General features: G+C 39.6%; 1 protein-coding gene across 6 annotated transcripts in view; it reads left to right on the top strand.

Annotated features, from left to right (window-relative positions):
• Positions 1–13932, top strand: part of PHKB (phosphorylase kinase regulatory subunit beta) — a 224043-nt gene that overhangs the window by 29701 nt on the left and 180410 nt on the right. For all 6 annotated transcript variants that reach the window (XM_043494809.1, XM_043494810.1, XM_043494811.1 and 3 more), the window contains one exon: positions 7986–8124. In XM_043494809.1, the coding sequence (XP_043350744.1) occupies positions 7986–8124 (139 nt within the window). The remainder of the gene's footprint in view (positions 1–7985; positions 8125–13932) is intronic.

The raw sequence follows: 13932 nt of genomic DNA, 5'->3' as shown, positions 1-13932 counted from the left end.
CAACTAACACCTAACTTAACAAGCTAAGTGATTTCAAAGCAAAAGTCTCTCTCACCACATATTTTAGCAGTCTTACTGGCTGAATTTCTTTCTGCCAGGATCCCTCCCCAATCCAGTGATGCTTCCTTTGTCCTTAAAGTGTTGCGATGCCGTGCATAGAGATGAAGGGAGAGATCTTTTGGGGCATTTGTTCCCCTTCCTTATAGTTCTCTTTTTCTTTGAAAATCATATCCAATTGAGGTTCAGGAGACAGCAAGGTTGTGGGGGATGGGAACCTCCAGCTGTTTCTTTGCCAAAATGTAGATTTCTCACTCTCTTTTGTCTCTGAGGAACTGGTTTGTGCCTGCTTTTCTAAACTTGGAACATGTCTCAGCAGTGTCATACAGTAGAATTTTATAACTATGTACTATGTTGCCACACACATTTTACCAGGACAATAATGATCAGCAAATTATGAGTTTTCAAATGATACTTCACAAGGCATACTTTACACAACATTTATCATAGTCTTCTAAAAAGGATGAATATAAGGATACAGACTGTCACAAAAATATGTAAGTACCATAAAACACAGAATGTCATATTTCTCAGATGCTGTCCAATATTCTATTAAAAAGAACAAATGTTTCTACTGTAGGAGTTTCAAAGTTTTGGTTTGAAGTTATGTTAAAATAAAAAATTAAAACTAGATCACTCATTAATTCTGAATTCATTTATGTGTCTTATTTTATTCTCTTGCTCTGGCCAACAGTGAAAAATTAGCAGCAAAACTTGCAAATGCCTTAAGATTTCATTAAAAATAACTCCTGATTTTTGGGGGGTGAAATTAGTACTTACTAGCAGAAGTCACAGCCGTAGTCCTGATCAATATACAAATGTTCAACCATTTAGATTAGGATAGGTTATTATTTCTTATTAGTTGCTTCTAAAGTATATGCTGTTTATTTTTAAAAGCTATGTTTATTATTTTTATTTTAAATTGAATCAGCCTATAAGAGAAGAACACTTGAGACACATTTCAATATAGCATCATATCACTTCTGTAACTTTTCCTTGGTGGTAATTAGTGTTCAAATTATGTACTAAGCAGTGGTGAAAATGATGGGCCATTATGAAAGGTTAGTCTTTAAATGGGGGATGGAAAAGTTTGAAAGAAAGAAAAAGCTGTCAAGCAACATTTAAGGACCATGTGAAATACTCCTGGATGCATAAAACTTTATAGAAACTCAGTAAGAGTTTCAAGTTATGCATAGGAAACCCTCTTGAGGATTCAGGTGTTTGGTTTTTTTAATAGATTTTCTATGGCCAAAATAAAACTCAAGACTTTAAACACAAAAGCAAACTATCTAAACAGGGCAGTTGCTGCTAAGATGCAACTAAAATTAATAGGATTTCCTATACTTTTCCTCAACTCAGGGAGGCACTCCCACAAATTCTGAAATTCCAATCTGAAACCCCTTCTGACATTGAACCTACAAACATTCACACCACTCTGTTTTTTTGGGGCCCTCCCCTCAGAACAGCATGGGATAGGGTACAAAAGGATTTGTACACCATATCACCACAGTGGGCAAAAATCTTTTCTTTTTTTTTAATTTAAAAAATGAATTTTCTAGTTTTAAATTATTTAAATACAGGTTTATTTTTAAAACTAAACTGCTTATTACATTGGAAATTAACAATATAGGTTAAGGCCTAATTTTACTATAATCTACTAAAATAATTAAAATAAAATAATATTAAATAGTACATGTGTTCTGCCAAAGTTTTAAAGAAAGTCATTTGACTGAACTAAACAAACTCTGACTAAGTACCTGGAACTAGAGTTTGCTGAAGTGCTAAACCAGTTTTTGACAACAGTAACCTCTTCTGCTCATGCAAAGAGAAAATTTTGTTCCTTTCAGTTTATTGAACTAATTCTGTTCACCGACTAGTTCATTCAGAGTTGAGAAACCAGTCTGGAGTTCAGAAAACAGGGAAGACTTATTTTCCTCTTCAGTCTATGAACGAAAATGAGATATACTCGTTCTAATATCTTGAAGGACATGTTCACCCAAAACAATCACTTCAGTTCACTAACTACAGCTAATAGTTCCTTTGTTCAATAAATCAGTTTTAAAAGCAAAACATATTTTGATAAATTTCTTGATATTTATATATCCAGCACACTTAAGATTTTACTTAAATGATAAAAAATATTAAATGCTTTTTGTACATTTTTAATTTAATTTGAATTTTCATCCAAATTGAGCTTGATACAAATCACAAGTAGGAATATTAATCCTCATCTAGTAAATGAGAAATGAATCACTCACTATAATAAAAAAGTAAAAGCAAAACTCTGAATAAATATAAGTTAAGCTTTATACTTGCATAAATAAACGTGTGTAGATATAGCTTCTCCTCCCAGGTAGCAAAAAGAAATGTTAAAGGCGATGTTAAGTTACAAATCAACATGTTTTAATGGTTGTCAACCAGTGAGAAATCAGCCTTTCTTTAGGAAAATAATCAGAAGTACAAATGCAAAACAAGATTAAAATTTCTTATTTATATCAAGGTTTCCTCCTTGCTGATTTAAATCATGATTAAACTTGGTGATTTCAGTCAGTCAGTCCACTCCACACGTCATAGTGCTGAACTTTGTGCTTGTGAAATCACCAGTTATAGCTATTTGTTAACTGTTGAATTCCTTTTGAATACAAATTTGTTCTAAGAACTTAAAATAGTTTCTTAAATCTACTATTTTCATACAAGTATGAGACCCTAGACACATACTCAGGGCAGCGAGCCCATCATGCTGCTCGCAAAGCTGCGGCTACATTCCAGTTTAAGGGAGCTAGCTTGCTGAGAGCTACTGCAGGTATATCCCCTTGATTTAGGAATCACACCTCACCTTGACTTTAGCTGTTTTGCTATACTACTGGATATAATGGTACCAATAGTTACAAGAATGAATGGTCTTATTGTATTTTCATAACATAAGTGACATCAATTTATTTAAATGTTGAAATACTTTTAGGTATCTATTCTGTAGTGTCTTCTAAATTGAATTATTTATCACTTTCTTCTAATTAAATATGTGATCAACTGTAATCATACAAAAAGAAAAGGAGTACTTGTGGCACCTTAGAGACTAACACATTTATTAGAGCATAAGCTTTTGTGAGCTGCAGCTCACTCCGATGAAGTGAGCTGCAGCTCACAAAAGCTTATGCTCTAATAAATGTGTTAGTCTCTAAGGTGCCACAAGTACTCCTTTTCTTTTTGCGAATACAGACTAACACGGCTGCTACTGTGAAGCCTGTAATCATACACACACTGTTTACTTAAAGGTGTAATGTTATAAAAAATAGCTATAAAAATGCCTGTTGTTGTTTTTTAAATCAAATCATGGTTGTGCGATTCACTGCTGAAATTTTAAGTTTAATCATTCATTGGTAGAGCACAGTAAACAAAAAAGATATGTCAGCCTGAAAAGAAGGGATGATACTCTATTAAAACATGTGAAACACCATGAAACCAAATTTCTGGTTCATGCTTGATCTGTCCACATTTTATTGTTTTGTAGATTCATTGCTTTTGTCTTCCCCGTGGAGTGGATGACAGTTCAATTTGCTTTTAACAGTTGGCAATGGCAAATCTAAGCTGCTGTTTATCATTCATCTACTTTGACTCTACTTGTACTGCAGTCAGTCTTCTGTTTCAGCTGAAAATGTATTATTGAATTTAATCAATTCTAGAATGAGCTATATTGACTACTTCACTGCTAGCAAAATGTTTTGTCATAGAATATCAGGATTGGAAGGGACCTCAGGAGGTCATCTAGTCCAACCCCCTGCTCAAAGCAGGACCAATCCCTAAATGGCCCCCTCAAGGATTGAACTCACAACCCTGGGTTTAGCAGGGCAATGCTCAAACCACTGAGCTATCCTGGCCAATGGGAGCTGTGGAGTTGGCGCTTGTGGCGGGGGGCAGTGCGTGGAGACACCCCCCGGCCGCGGGGGACGAGCCAGCTACTTATGAGAATGGCGTGGGGCTGGGGCAGGCAGGGAGCCTACCTTAGCTGCCGCGCCACTGGACTTTTAGCATCTAAAAATCTCCCAGTTTGACTTTAGTAACCTCCGGGAGATGGGACCTAATTCCAGGAGACTCCCGGTGAAACCGGGAGGGTTGGCAACCCTAACTATAGTGCAATCTTTTTATCGTGAAAGTGCAATTTACAAATGTAGATTTTTGTTTTGTTACGTAACTGCACTCGAAAACAAAACTATGTACAACTTCAGAGCCTACAAAACCACTGAGTCCTACTTCTTGTTCAGCTAAAAACAAGTTTGTTTATATTTGGAGGCGATAATGCTGCCTGCTTCTTATTTACAATGTCACCGTAAAGTGAGAACAGACGTTCACATGACACTTTTGTAGCCGGTATTGCAAGGTATTTATGTGCCAGATAAGGTAAACATTCATATGATCCTTGATGCTTTGGCCACCATGCCAGAGGGCATGCTTCCATGCTGATGGCATTCATTAAAAAAAAAAAATGCGTTAACTAAATTTGTGACTGAACTCATTGGGGGAGAATTGTATGTCTCCTGCCCTAGTTTACCCACGTTCTGCTGTATATTTCATGTTATAGGAATCTTAGATGATGACCCAGCACATGTTCATTTTAAGACCACTTTCACTGCAGATTTCACAAATGCAAAGAAGGTACCAATGTGAGATTTCTAAAGATAGCTACAGCACTCGATGCAAGATTTAAGAATCTGAAGTGCCTTCCAAAATCTGAAAGGGATGAGGTGTGGAGCATGCTTTCAGAAGTCTTAAATGAGCAACACTCTGATGTAGAAACTACAGAACCTGAACCACCTAAAAAGAAAATCAACCTTCTGCTGGTGGCATCTGGCTCAGATGATGAAAATGAACGTGTCAGTCTGCACTGCTTTGAATTGTTACTGAGCAGAACCCATCATCGGCATGGACATGTGTCCTCTGGAATGGTGATTGAAGCATTAAGAGACATATGAATCTTTAGCGCATCTGGCACGTAAATATCTTGCAATACTGGCTACAACAGTGCCATGCGAGTGCCTGTTCTCATTTTCAGGTGACGTAAACAAGAAGCAGGCAGCTTTATCTCCTGCAAATTTAAACAACTTGTTTTGTCTGAACAATTGGCTGAACAAGAAGTAGGACTGAGTGGACTTGCGCATTTTACGGTTTTACATTGCTTTATTTTTGAATGCAGGTTTTTTTGCACATAATTATCATGCAAGTTGAACTTAGAAAAATAGAAAGAGATTGCACTACAGTACTTGTATTAGGTGAACTGAAAAATACGATTTTGTTTTTACAATTCAAATATTTGAAATAAAAATAAATATAAAGTGAGCCCTGTACACTTCATATTGTGTGCTGTAATTGAAATCAATATATTTGAAAATGTAGAAAACAGCCAAAAATATTTAAATAAATGGTATTCTATTATTGTTTAACAGCGCAATTAATTTTTTTAATCACTTAACAACCCTAAATGAAACACTTCTTATTTTGTGACTTTTGTAGCTTCAAATGTTGGTAGGTTTTTTTTGTATGAAGCTAAAGTTTTACACTTCACACTTATAACTGTGAGACATAGAAATTTTCCTTTTACTTGCTAAAATGTGTTGCTGTAGCTGATTTCTGGGCTCCTTCTTGGATGGTAATTACTGAGCACTGTTAGGGCTTGTCTACACTCAAGTTTCTGCGCAGTAAAGCAGCTTTTTGCGCTCAAAGTGCAGACGTGTACACACTGCAAAGCCACTTTGTGCAGAAACTCCTCAGTTGCAGCGCTGCAAAAAAACCAATTCGCCGAGAGTTGTAAGGCTATTTGCGCAGAGGCTCTAGCACTCTTTTGCCAGTGTAGACACTTCATTGGTTTCTGCGCTGTAATTGGCCTCCGGAGCTGTCCCATAATGCCTCATGTGACAACTGTGCTCATTGTTTTGAACTCTGCTGCCCTGGAGACATGCGCCCCTTCCCTTTCAAAGCACCGTTTCTGACAGCCCTTGTGTGCTGTGCTGATCTGCTCCAGGACACAAAGCAAACCAGTAATGTGGAATGCTCGTGCTGTTGAACACAGAGGCGGGGTGTGTGTATGTGTGTGTGAGAGAGAGAGAGAGAGAGAGAGGCGGGGGCTGATGGTGGGGTTTCCCCCTCCCGCTACCTCAGGACTGGTTGCTTCCAGCATGCTGACACACTCTTTGTCCCCCAAAACACACTGTCTCTCTTCCCCCGCCCCCCATACACTAGGGTAACCATATTTGAACATTAAAAAAGAGGACACTCCATGGGGGGGGGGGATTTGCTCACGCTCCCCTGCCCCCATTCCAATCCCTTCCCCAAAGTCCCCACCCCCTTCCCTGAGCACACGGCATTCTCCCTCCCAGCCGCACAAAACACTTGTTTTGCGGCGCAAGCTCTGGGAGCTAGAGGGGAAAAAGCGGGCACTCTCTCGAATGATCAACGTTCACTCTCTTTCTTGAATGATCAACTCATCTTTGGGAAAAAATAATAATGGCAAAATCCCGGATATTTTTAGATATTTAAAAATTCTTCCCAGACAGCGATTTAAGAACCAAAAAGCCGGACAAGTCTGGGAAAATACGGACGTATGTTAACTCTACCATACACACACTCCGTCACACACTCTTCTCCCATGTCTCCCCACACACATACACACTCTTCAGTTGAAAAGGAGCTGGCAATGTAGTAGGATTCCGATGGAACAATGGGATTCGGAAACCTGCATCACATGATGCTGTGCCTGCTCCATGAGGCATTGCAAACCCTTCCCAAAGTACCCTATGGCCAGCTGCACAGTGGGATAGCTGTTCCTTAGGCATCAGAGAGTGTTTACGCTCGCAGCACTTCCATTGCTGATGAGAGCTGCGCTGTAGGGAAGCTATCCCACAGTGCAGCTCTCTCGATAGGTCTTGTGGGAAGTGGGGGGTGAACAGAAGCCATTCTGGATCCCTGCTCAGTGCCTCCTGATGCACTGCTTCATATTCCATCAGCCCCATTATTTCCTTGTTTCTTTCAAGGCATTTTTTAAAACCCCCTGTTGTCTAGCTGCTTTTCCCGCCACATCTACAAGCAAAGGAAAAGGGAGTTTCAAACTTCCTGGGTCTTACAGTGGGAGGGGTGGACATCCGTTTACCTAGTGTCAGAGCAGTGGAGATGCTGGCCAGAGGGTCACTTCTGGAATTGTGGGATATCCTCTGGAGACCAAAAGGTGTTTACACAGGTGGAATGTGTCTTCACTTTCAGAACAGCACAAAAAGAACAGTGGAAAGAACTGTGTACCTCTCGTGAAGGTGGTTTTGTTTTTGTGGTGAACTTCTGTGTTCACTGCAAAAAGTCATTAACAAGTGTAGACCCTCCCACAGTTTTAGCACAAAAAAGGGACATTTTACGCTTTAAATGGCAAGTGTAGACATAGCCTTAGTGCACAGTGATCAGTGTGTATCAAAGAAAAATGCCTGTATAATCCAGAATCCAGAGGATTTTTTAAACCCTGTCTGTCCTTGAAATCTTTTGGGAACAAATCAAAATACTGTAGACTTTTATTTAAATTAAATTTTAAAAAATGCAGTGCCCATGCAAACAAATTCAGATTATTGGAGTGGCTTGCATTGAGTTGGTTCTAATGTACATAGGCTGTGATATAGCTATAAACTAATTTTTAATCATAGAAGTTGCTTTGAATACTGATTTTGAAGCAGTATTAGTGTAGGAGAGATTGATAAAAGCCATGGCATGTATGTGTAGGGGGAAAATTACCTTGTTTTTGGGTCTCTGTTTTTTTTGTTTTTTCTCTTTTTTTTTTTTTATTTCCATTGTGTAGTTCTCTTATAGGTTGTCTGCAATTTATTCCTAACTCCCCCCCCAAGCTTAAATTAGGCTTGGAGGAAATGGAAATCTTAAAGATTTGTTTTTCTTTGCAGTCAAGTCAACGGTGTTGCTTTATCAAAGTCCAACTACTGGTCTCTTTCCCACAAAAACGTTTGGTGACCACCAGAAGGCAAAGGTGCAAGACAGTCTTTATTGTGCTGCATGTGCTTGGGCATTAGCACTTGCATACAGGTAAATTGCTTTCCTTCTGATTGTAAAGATGGTTAATAATTATCCCATGTTTGGATTTTATGGTGTTGAATACCATAGAAGCATCTAAGTGAGAGACATCCTGTATCAAAAATAGTTTTGTAAACCTATGGAAATGAAAAAGGTACAAGAAGCATGGTATAAATGTGCATATTGCCACTTTAATAACAGTGTCACTTGACTTTCGTAAGTTAGAAAACTGATTTTTTTTTTGTTTGTTTGTTTTAACATAACCTTTTGAGATGTTTTGTCTTCACGTAAGCGCCTCTTCTAAATTTTCACTGTCACCGATGTTCTGAGGCAGTATGATTAAGGCATGTTGTCAAAAATTGTTATGGTAGTGAACAATATTCAAAGAAGTACTACTTCCTGAGTGATTGGAACATGTGATGATAAATAAAGATAGCAAGAGGCTTGAGAGTCGTGGCAGCTGGAAGCAATTAGATTGAGTCCTGGAAGACAAACTGAGATTTGAGAAAAGAAAAGGAGTACTTGTGGCACCTTAGAGACTAACAAATAAACAGATTTGAGAAGTAAAGAGAATGATTCTTGATAGGAAAGAGGCCAAAGAGTATCCTGGTAATCCAACAATAAAGCACCAACTTTGTTAAAGGATGGAGTGTGAATTGGTTTTCCTCCTCTCAAATTTGGGTTGGTTTATACTAGTTTCTTAACTCAGGTAATTGCCAGTACCCTTGTAGGGTGTAGACTAGACACTCGCCAAATATTTGTTTCGGGTTACAGATGTTAGTGGTTATAGGTTTAGTGTAATTGGCAGTCTATTAACCTGAGGTACAAAACTCTAGTGTAGACATACATGAAGGGTAAATCTGCTTAGATGAAAAAGGATGTCTTTTATTGCAGCCCTGTTTTCATAGTTTAAGAAATTATTTTTTAGGACTAGTCTATAGTTTTTACTAGCATAACTATGTCAGTAAGTAGTGTGATTTTTTTGCTATCATAGTTTTGCTGAAACTTTAGTATAGGCACAGTAATATCGATATAAATTTGCCTTTTATTGGTATAGCTTATTTTGGTTCATGAAACAGAAGGAGCTCTACCAGTAGAAGTACTTTTTATATACCCATATAAATGTGTCACACTAATGCGTTTTTGCCACTTGAACTATAACAGTATTGCTAAAACCACAACACTTTTTAAAATGTAGACTGCCCATTAGGTTAAAGGGCAGAGAGAACCTCTAAGAGAAAATGTTGATATTTTGAAAGTGATGTGATATTGAAGCAAAACATGATTTTTTTGCAGTATGAATACCTTTTCCCCTACCATTTTTGAAGATAAAATTAAAATGCAGTTCTAATCTGAAAAGTGAGTTTAGGAAGTTAGATAGTACGGCTCCACATTTGTCTTGTTGACTCCAGATTTGATTTTATTAATTTAACTTGATTTTTTTTCCAGGTACCAGGCTGAATCAGTCCTACTGATTCAGCCTGGTACCTGGAAGATAAACTGGGTTCTTTCCTTCTCACGCATCAGCACTGATACACTTTACAGGTCAAATTTTTGCATTCAGTTACACCTGTGCACCTCCACTGTGTGCCTGTTGTTGTATATTTGTAACTAGAGGGAGAATGTAACCCAGTAATTGAAACTTAGTTTTGGTTATAGATAAGAGAGAATAAAAACCTCATTCTTAGAGTGGTGTCCCTATAGGTGCTTCTGTAGGTGTATGTGTGCCCCTGCGCATCTAATCAGAGATTTTTGGTAGCAGTGTCCCTTGAGCCTGTGCCTGTGCTCTTCTCCACCCCCCTCCACTGTGATGGTCTGCCTTGAGGCTATCTAGCACTGTGCTGGGGAACCCCCGCGCACTTCCTTCTCAACTGCCTTTGGCCTTGAACAGAGTGAGCAGTGGTCTCTTCTTTATCTGTGTCATTAGCATAAGTAGTAGTTGTTTTTGGTTTTTTGTTCTCCTTAATAGTTAGTGTTTCCTTTTTTTTTCTTTTTTTTTTTTTAACTTCTTTGCAGGGTAGCTAAAAATCAATGATTTTTTAAAAAAAAAAACACTTTTTTTATTTAAATCGGATTTTTTTGATAAAATACATAAAATGTATCCAGCAGTCATCCGTCCATAATGCAAACTATAATAAACTTCAGAGCTAAGAGTGAACCATTCAAGAAATACATGTTTGATGATGAGGTTTTAAAGAAAGTCACACCAGTGAACTGGTGGAAGTCACTTAAGCACTTGGATTCAGAGACTTTTGAAGTGATAATCTCACTTTTTAACAGCAGTAGCTTCTTCTGCCTGTGTAGAAAGAGAATACTTTCTTTCCTTGGACTGATTCATTTCAAATTGAGAAATCGTTTGGGACCTGAAAAAGCAGGAAAGCTTGTTTTTATTTTCCAGATTATGAACAAACAGGAAAATGAAGGTGAAGACAACTGAGTTAGCTGCAGAAGCCAATATTTTAAGTTTCTCATGTTGACCTGTCTGATATAGTCGATTAAATTTTTGTTTTTTGTTTTTTTAAAATATTTCATTTAACTATTTTAGTTAAAAACAATTTTAACCAAAAAAACCTGATTTAAAAAAAACTTTAATGTTTAACTAAATTCAACAATTCATGTGCTTGTTTTGTTAAAATATTATGTTTGCTGTTGAAGAAAAAAATTCAGACTACATAACGTTGTTGTTTTAGTTAAATAAAACAATTTAAATGTTTGTCTGGTGATGTTCTCCTCCTAATACAGCATGGCAAGAGAATCCTCCAAATATTTAAGATTAACCTGTTGAATTGGAGATAGTTCACCTCGTAAATATCTTAGGTGAAAGATAATCATTTCGTAAATATCTGCCTCAATTACGTTTGGTAAATGAAATAACCAAACAATCATTCATTTTCTGATATAGCTTTAAAACTAATGTGAAAAATTTTCAAAATAAATCACTGTTTAAAAATGTATAGTGTGTACCTTCTAAAAATGAAACCTACATCTATCTCTGAGTTCTGAAGAATATGTATTAAGGTTATAACAACCAACAAGAATGCACTTTTATGTAGAAATCCATGATTAAATGAGTTTTCCTGACTAGTGATTTTAAATCTGTTTGATTTAAATCAAATCCACCCTGCTCTTTTGGGATTTAAAAAAAAAAAAGTAAGTAAGTAGGTAAAAGCAATTTAGTTTCCTGCCCTATCTGGGGGCATTCCCCTCTTCCCTCCCCTCCCCCCCCACCGGGAGTTTAGTATACTTCAATTTTTTTTTTCAGTTTAAAAAAAAATGAAAAGAAGAGAAGTAAAGAAGATGTTTTTTCTGCATTCCTCAGTGCTAGAGGATGATAGCTCCCCACCCAGGGGCATGCCTGGCTCTCCCTGCTCCAAGAGATGTGTCTCCTGCAAGTAGTCAATTCCTGTAATGGCCAGACACTCTCACAGTGCCTGGGAGAGCCTCACAGAAGTGCTTGACCTGCCACAGCTAAAATGGCAGTCTGCAGGAACTGAGAGCTGAAGTTAAAACTCCTCCTTATGGAGAAGGCACTTCAGTCTCCAGGGAACTCTGGTGCTGACCCCAGATCATCCATGGAGCCTTTAACTTCGAAGGGAGTGAAGTCGTGGACAAAACCAGCAGACTCCCCCTGTAAAGGCTTATAAAAAGAGCTCCAAGTAGTTGGCCAGCCCGAGGGGCTCCCCAGTGCATCCACCTCGGTACCAACAGCTCTGAAGCACGGTACCCAGATGCGGGCCTCCGCTATGAGCTCTGCTCTGTGGCACTGGCTGCACCAGCTGGCAAAGCCAGGGGCTCTGCAGTCAGGCTCCGAGGCAATGGTACCGCCCACTAAGGAGACAGACAATTACCGTACCGTCTCTAAAAGAGTGGCACAAAGAAACCCTTTGGTACCAGGTGTGACAAAACTCCCATCTATGGAGTGCCCCGCACCTTCCCAATCATCGGTACTGACAACATACCCCAGACACTCCTCTGCAGTTTCAAGTGAGTCCATGGTACCACATGAGTTCTGGTACCCTGGAGATCTGTGGCCCTGGTATCCAGGGAAAGACCATGACTGTACCATCTCTAAAAGAGTGGCACCGACAAAACTTTCTCTACCAGGCACAACAAAACTCTCATCTAAGGAGTGCTCTGCATCTTCTCAACCATCAGTACCAACAAAGTACCATGGACACTCCTCCGTGGTACCGAGTGAGCCCCAGGGTACCACATGGTCTCTGGTACCCTGGAGACCTGATGGTTTTGGAAGAACCACAATCCCCATTACTTGGTACCAGGGTCCCAGTACCGAGCACATCCTGGCATCTGGGATCGCTCTTGGCACTGGGCCATGTATCACCGATACCCCAGTCGGCGCTGACCTTACCCAATGACGAGTCAGACAGTGGCCAGAAGGAGGTCATTTCTGGCCTCTCATTGTGGCCCACCGTCACAATACAAGGGTCCTCCCCAATTCCACAAATCATGGTATGGGCCCCCTGGGGTAAGCCCCCTCAGCCAGGGGAGGAGGAAGCTTTCTCAGAACAGGAAGAAGGACTCCAAGGGGAAGCTACCCCTCCAGCATGCTTCTCCTGATTTCCACTTGATGAGGCTGTACTGCGTCCCCTCCCATCACTTGGGGATGATTTTAAGAATTTTCTGAATCTTACCAAGTGGATGGCATATGAGCTGCAGATTCCCCTACAGGAGGTGGCAGATACACATCACAAGTTGGTGGATATTCTTCACACTTTCTCCTCATCCAGAATTGCTCTCCCAATTAATGAGGTGATTCTAGATCCTACCAAAGTCATCTGGCAGACACCAGCCTCCATCGCACCAACCAGCAATAGAGCCAAAAATAAAAATAATTAAAAAAAATTACTACATCTGTCCCAAAGAGGCAGTCTTTGTTTCAACATCCGCAGCCCAACTCCATCATAGTGAATGCACAAAGCACGCAACATAATGCCAAGCTGACCTCATACAGTCGGGCTTGACAAGATGGCGTATTTGTCATCGACATTACCATTTAGAGTCACGAATTACCAAACTGCCATGGCCAAATAGAACTTTATTAATTATGGGAAACCCAGTGGCTTTCTAGAACATTTACTGGAGACACAAAAAGAACAGTTTCAGACCATTCTTAGAGAGGGTTAGTTAATAGCCAGACTGGTGCTAGAGACAGCACTGGATGTAGCTGATACAGCTGCCCGCCTGGTCTCCATGACAGTGGTACTGAGGAGGGCTTCTTGGCTACACCTTTCTGGATTGCCCAAAGAGCTGCAGAAGACTTCCAGTTTGAAGGGCTCAAACTCTTCGCGGAGAAGATAGATTCTTCTCTCCACATCCTGAAGGATTCCCAGACCACATTACACTCCCTAGGAATCTACACTGTGGGACAGAAGAGAAGATGTACCTTCAGCCACAGCACAGGTCACAATCTCCTCAATACCCACCATCTCAGTGCTGTTATGAGCCATGGTGTAAGAGGATGAGGGTTCAAAAGCGGAAGCTGTCTGCACCCCAGTCTGCGACCTCTCAAACTGCCTTTTCTAAGCACTTTTGACAGGTTGGTCGAGGGCCTGAACAATTATACCTTGCAACATCAACTGCCACCTACACACCTGTCATGCCCCTTCAGAATTCACCTGGCCCTACTTCACAGTAGTTGGGAGAATATCACCTCTGACAGATGTGTCCTGGAGATCATTTGAAGAGTTAGGCCATTCAATTAATGTCCCTCCCCCATTCCAACCCTCCTTTACCATCCCCCTTCAGGGACCCTTCTCATGAGAACCTAGTTCGTCAGGAAATATATAATTTGTTATGCTT

This window comes from Dermochelys coriacea, chromosome 12 (genome assembly GCF_009764565.3).
Source record: "Dermochelys coriacea isolate rDerCor1 chromosome 12, rDerCor1.pri.v4, whole genome shotgun sequence".
Lineage (NCBI taxonomy): Eukaryota > Metazoa > Chordata > Testudines > Dermochelyidae > Dermochelys > Dermochelys coriacea.
This window is presented reverse-complemented; position numbering and strand designations above follow the sequence as displayed.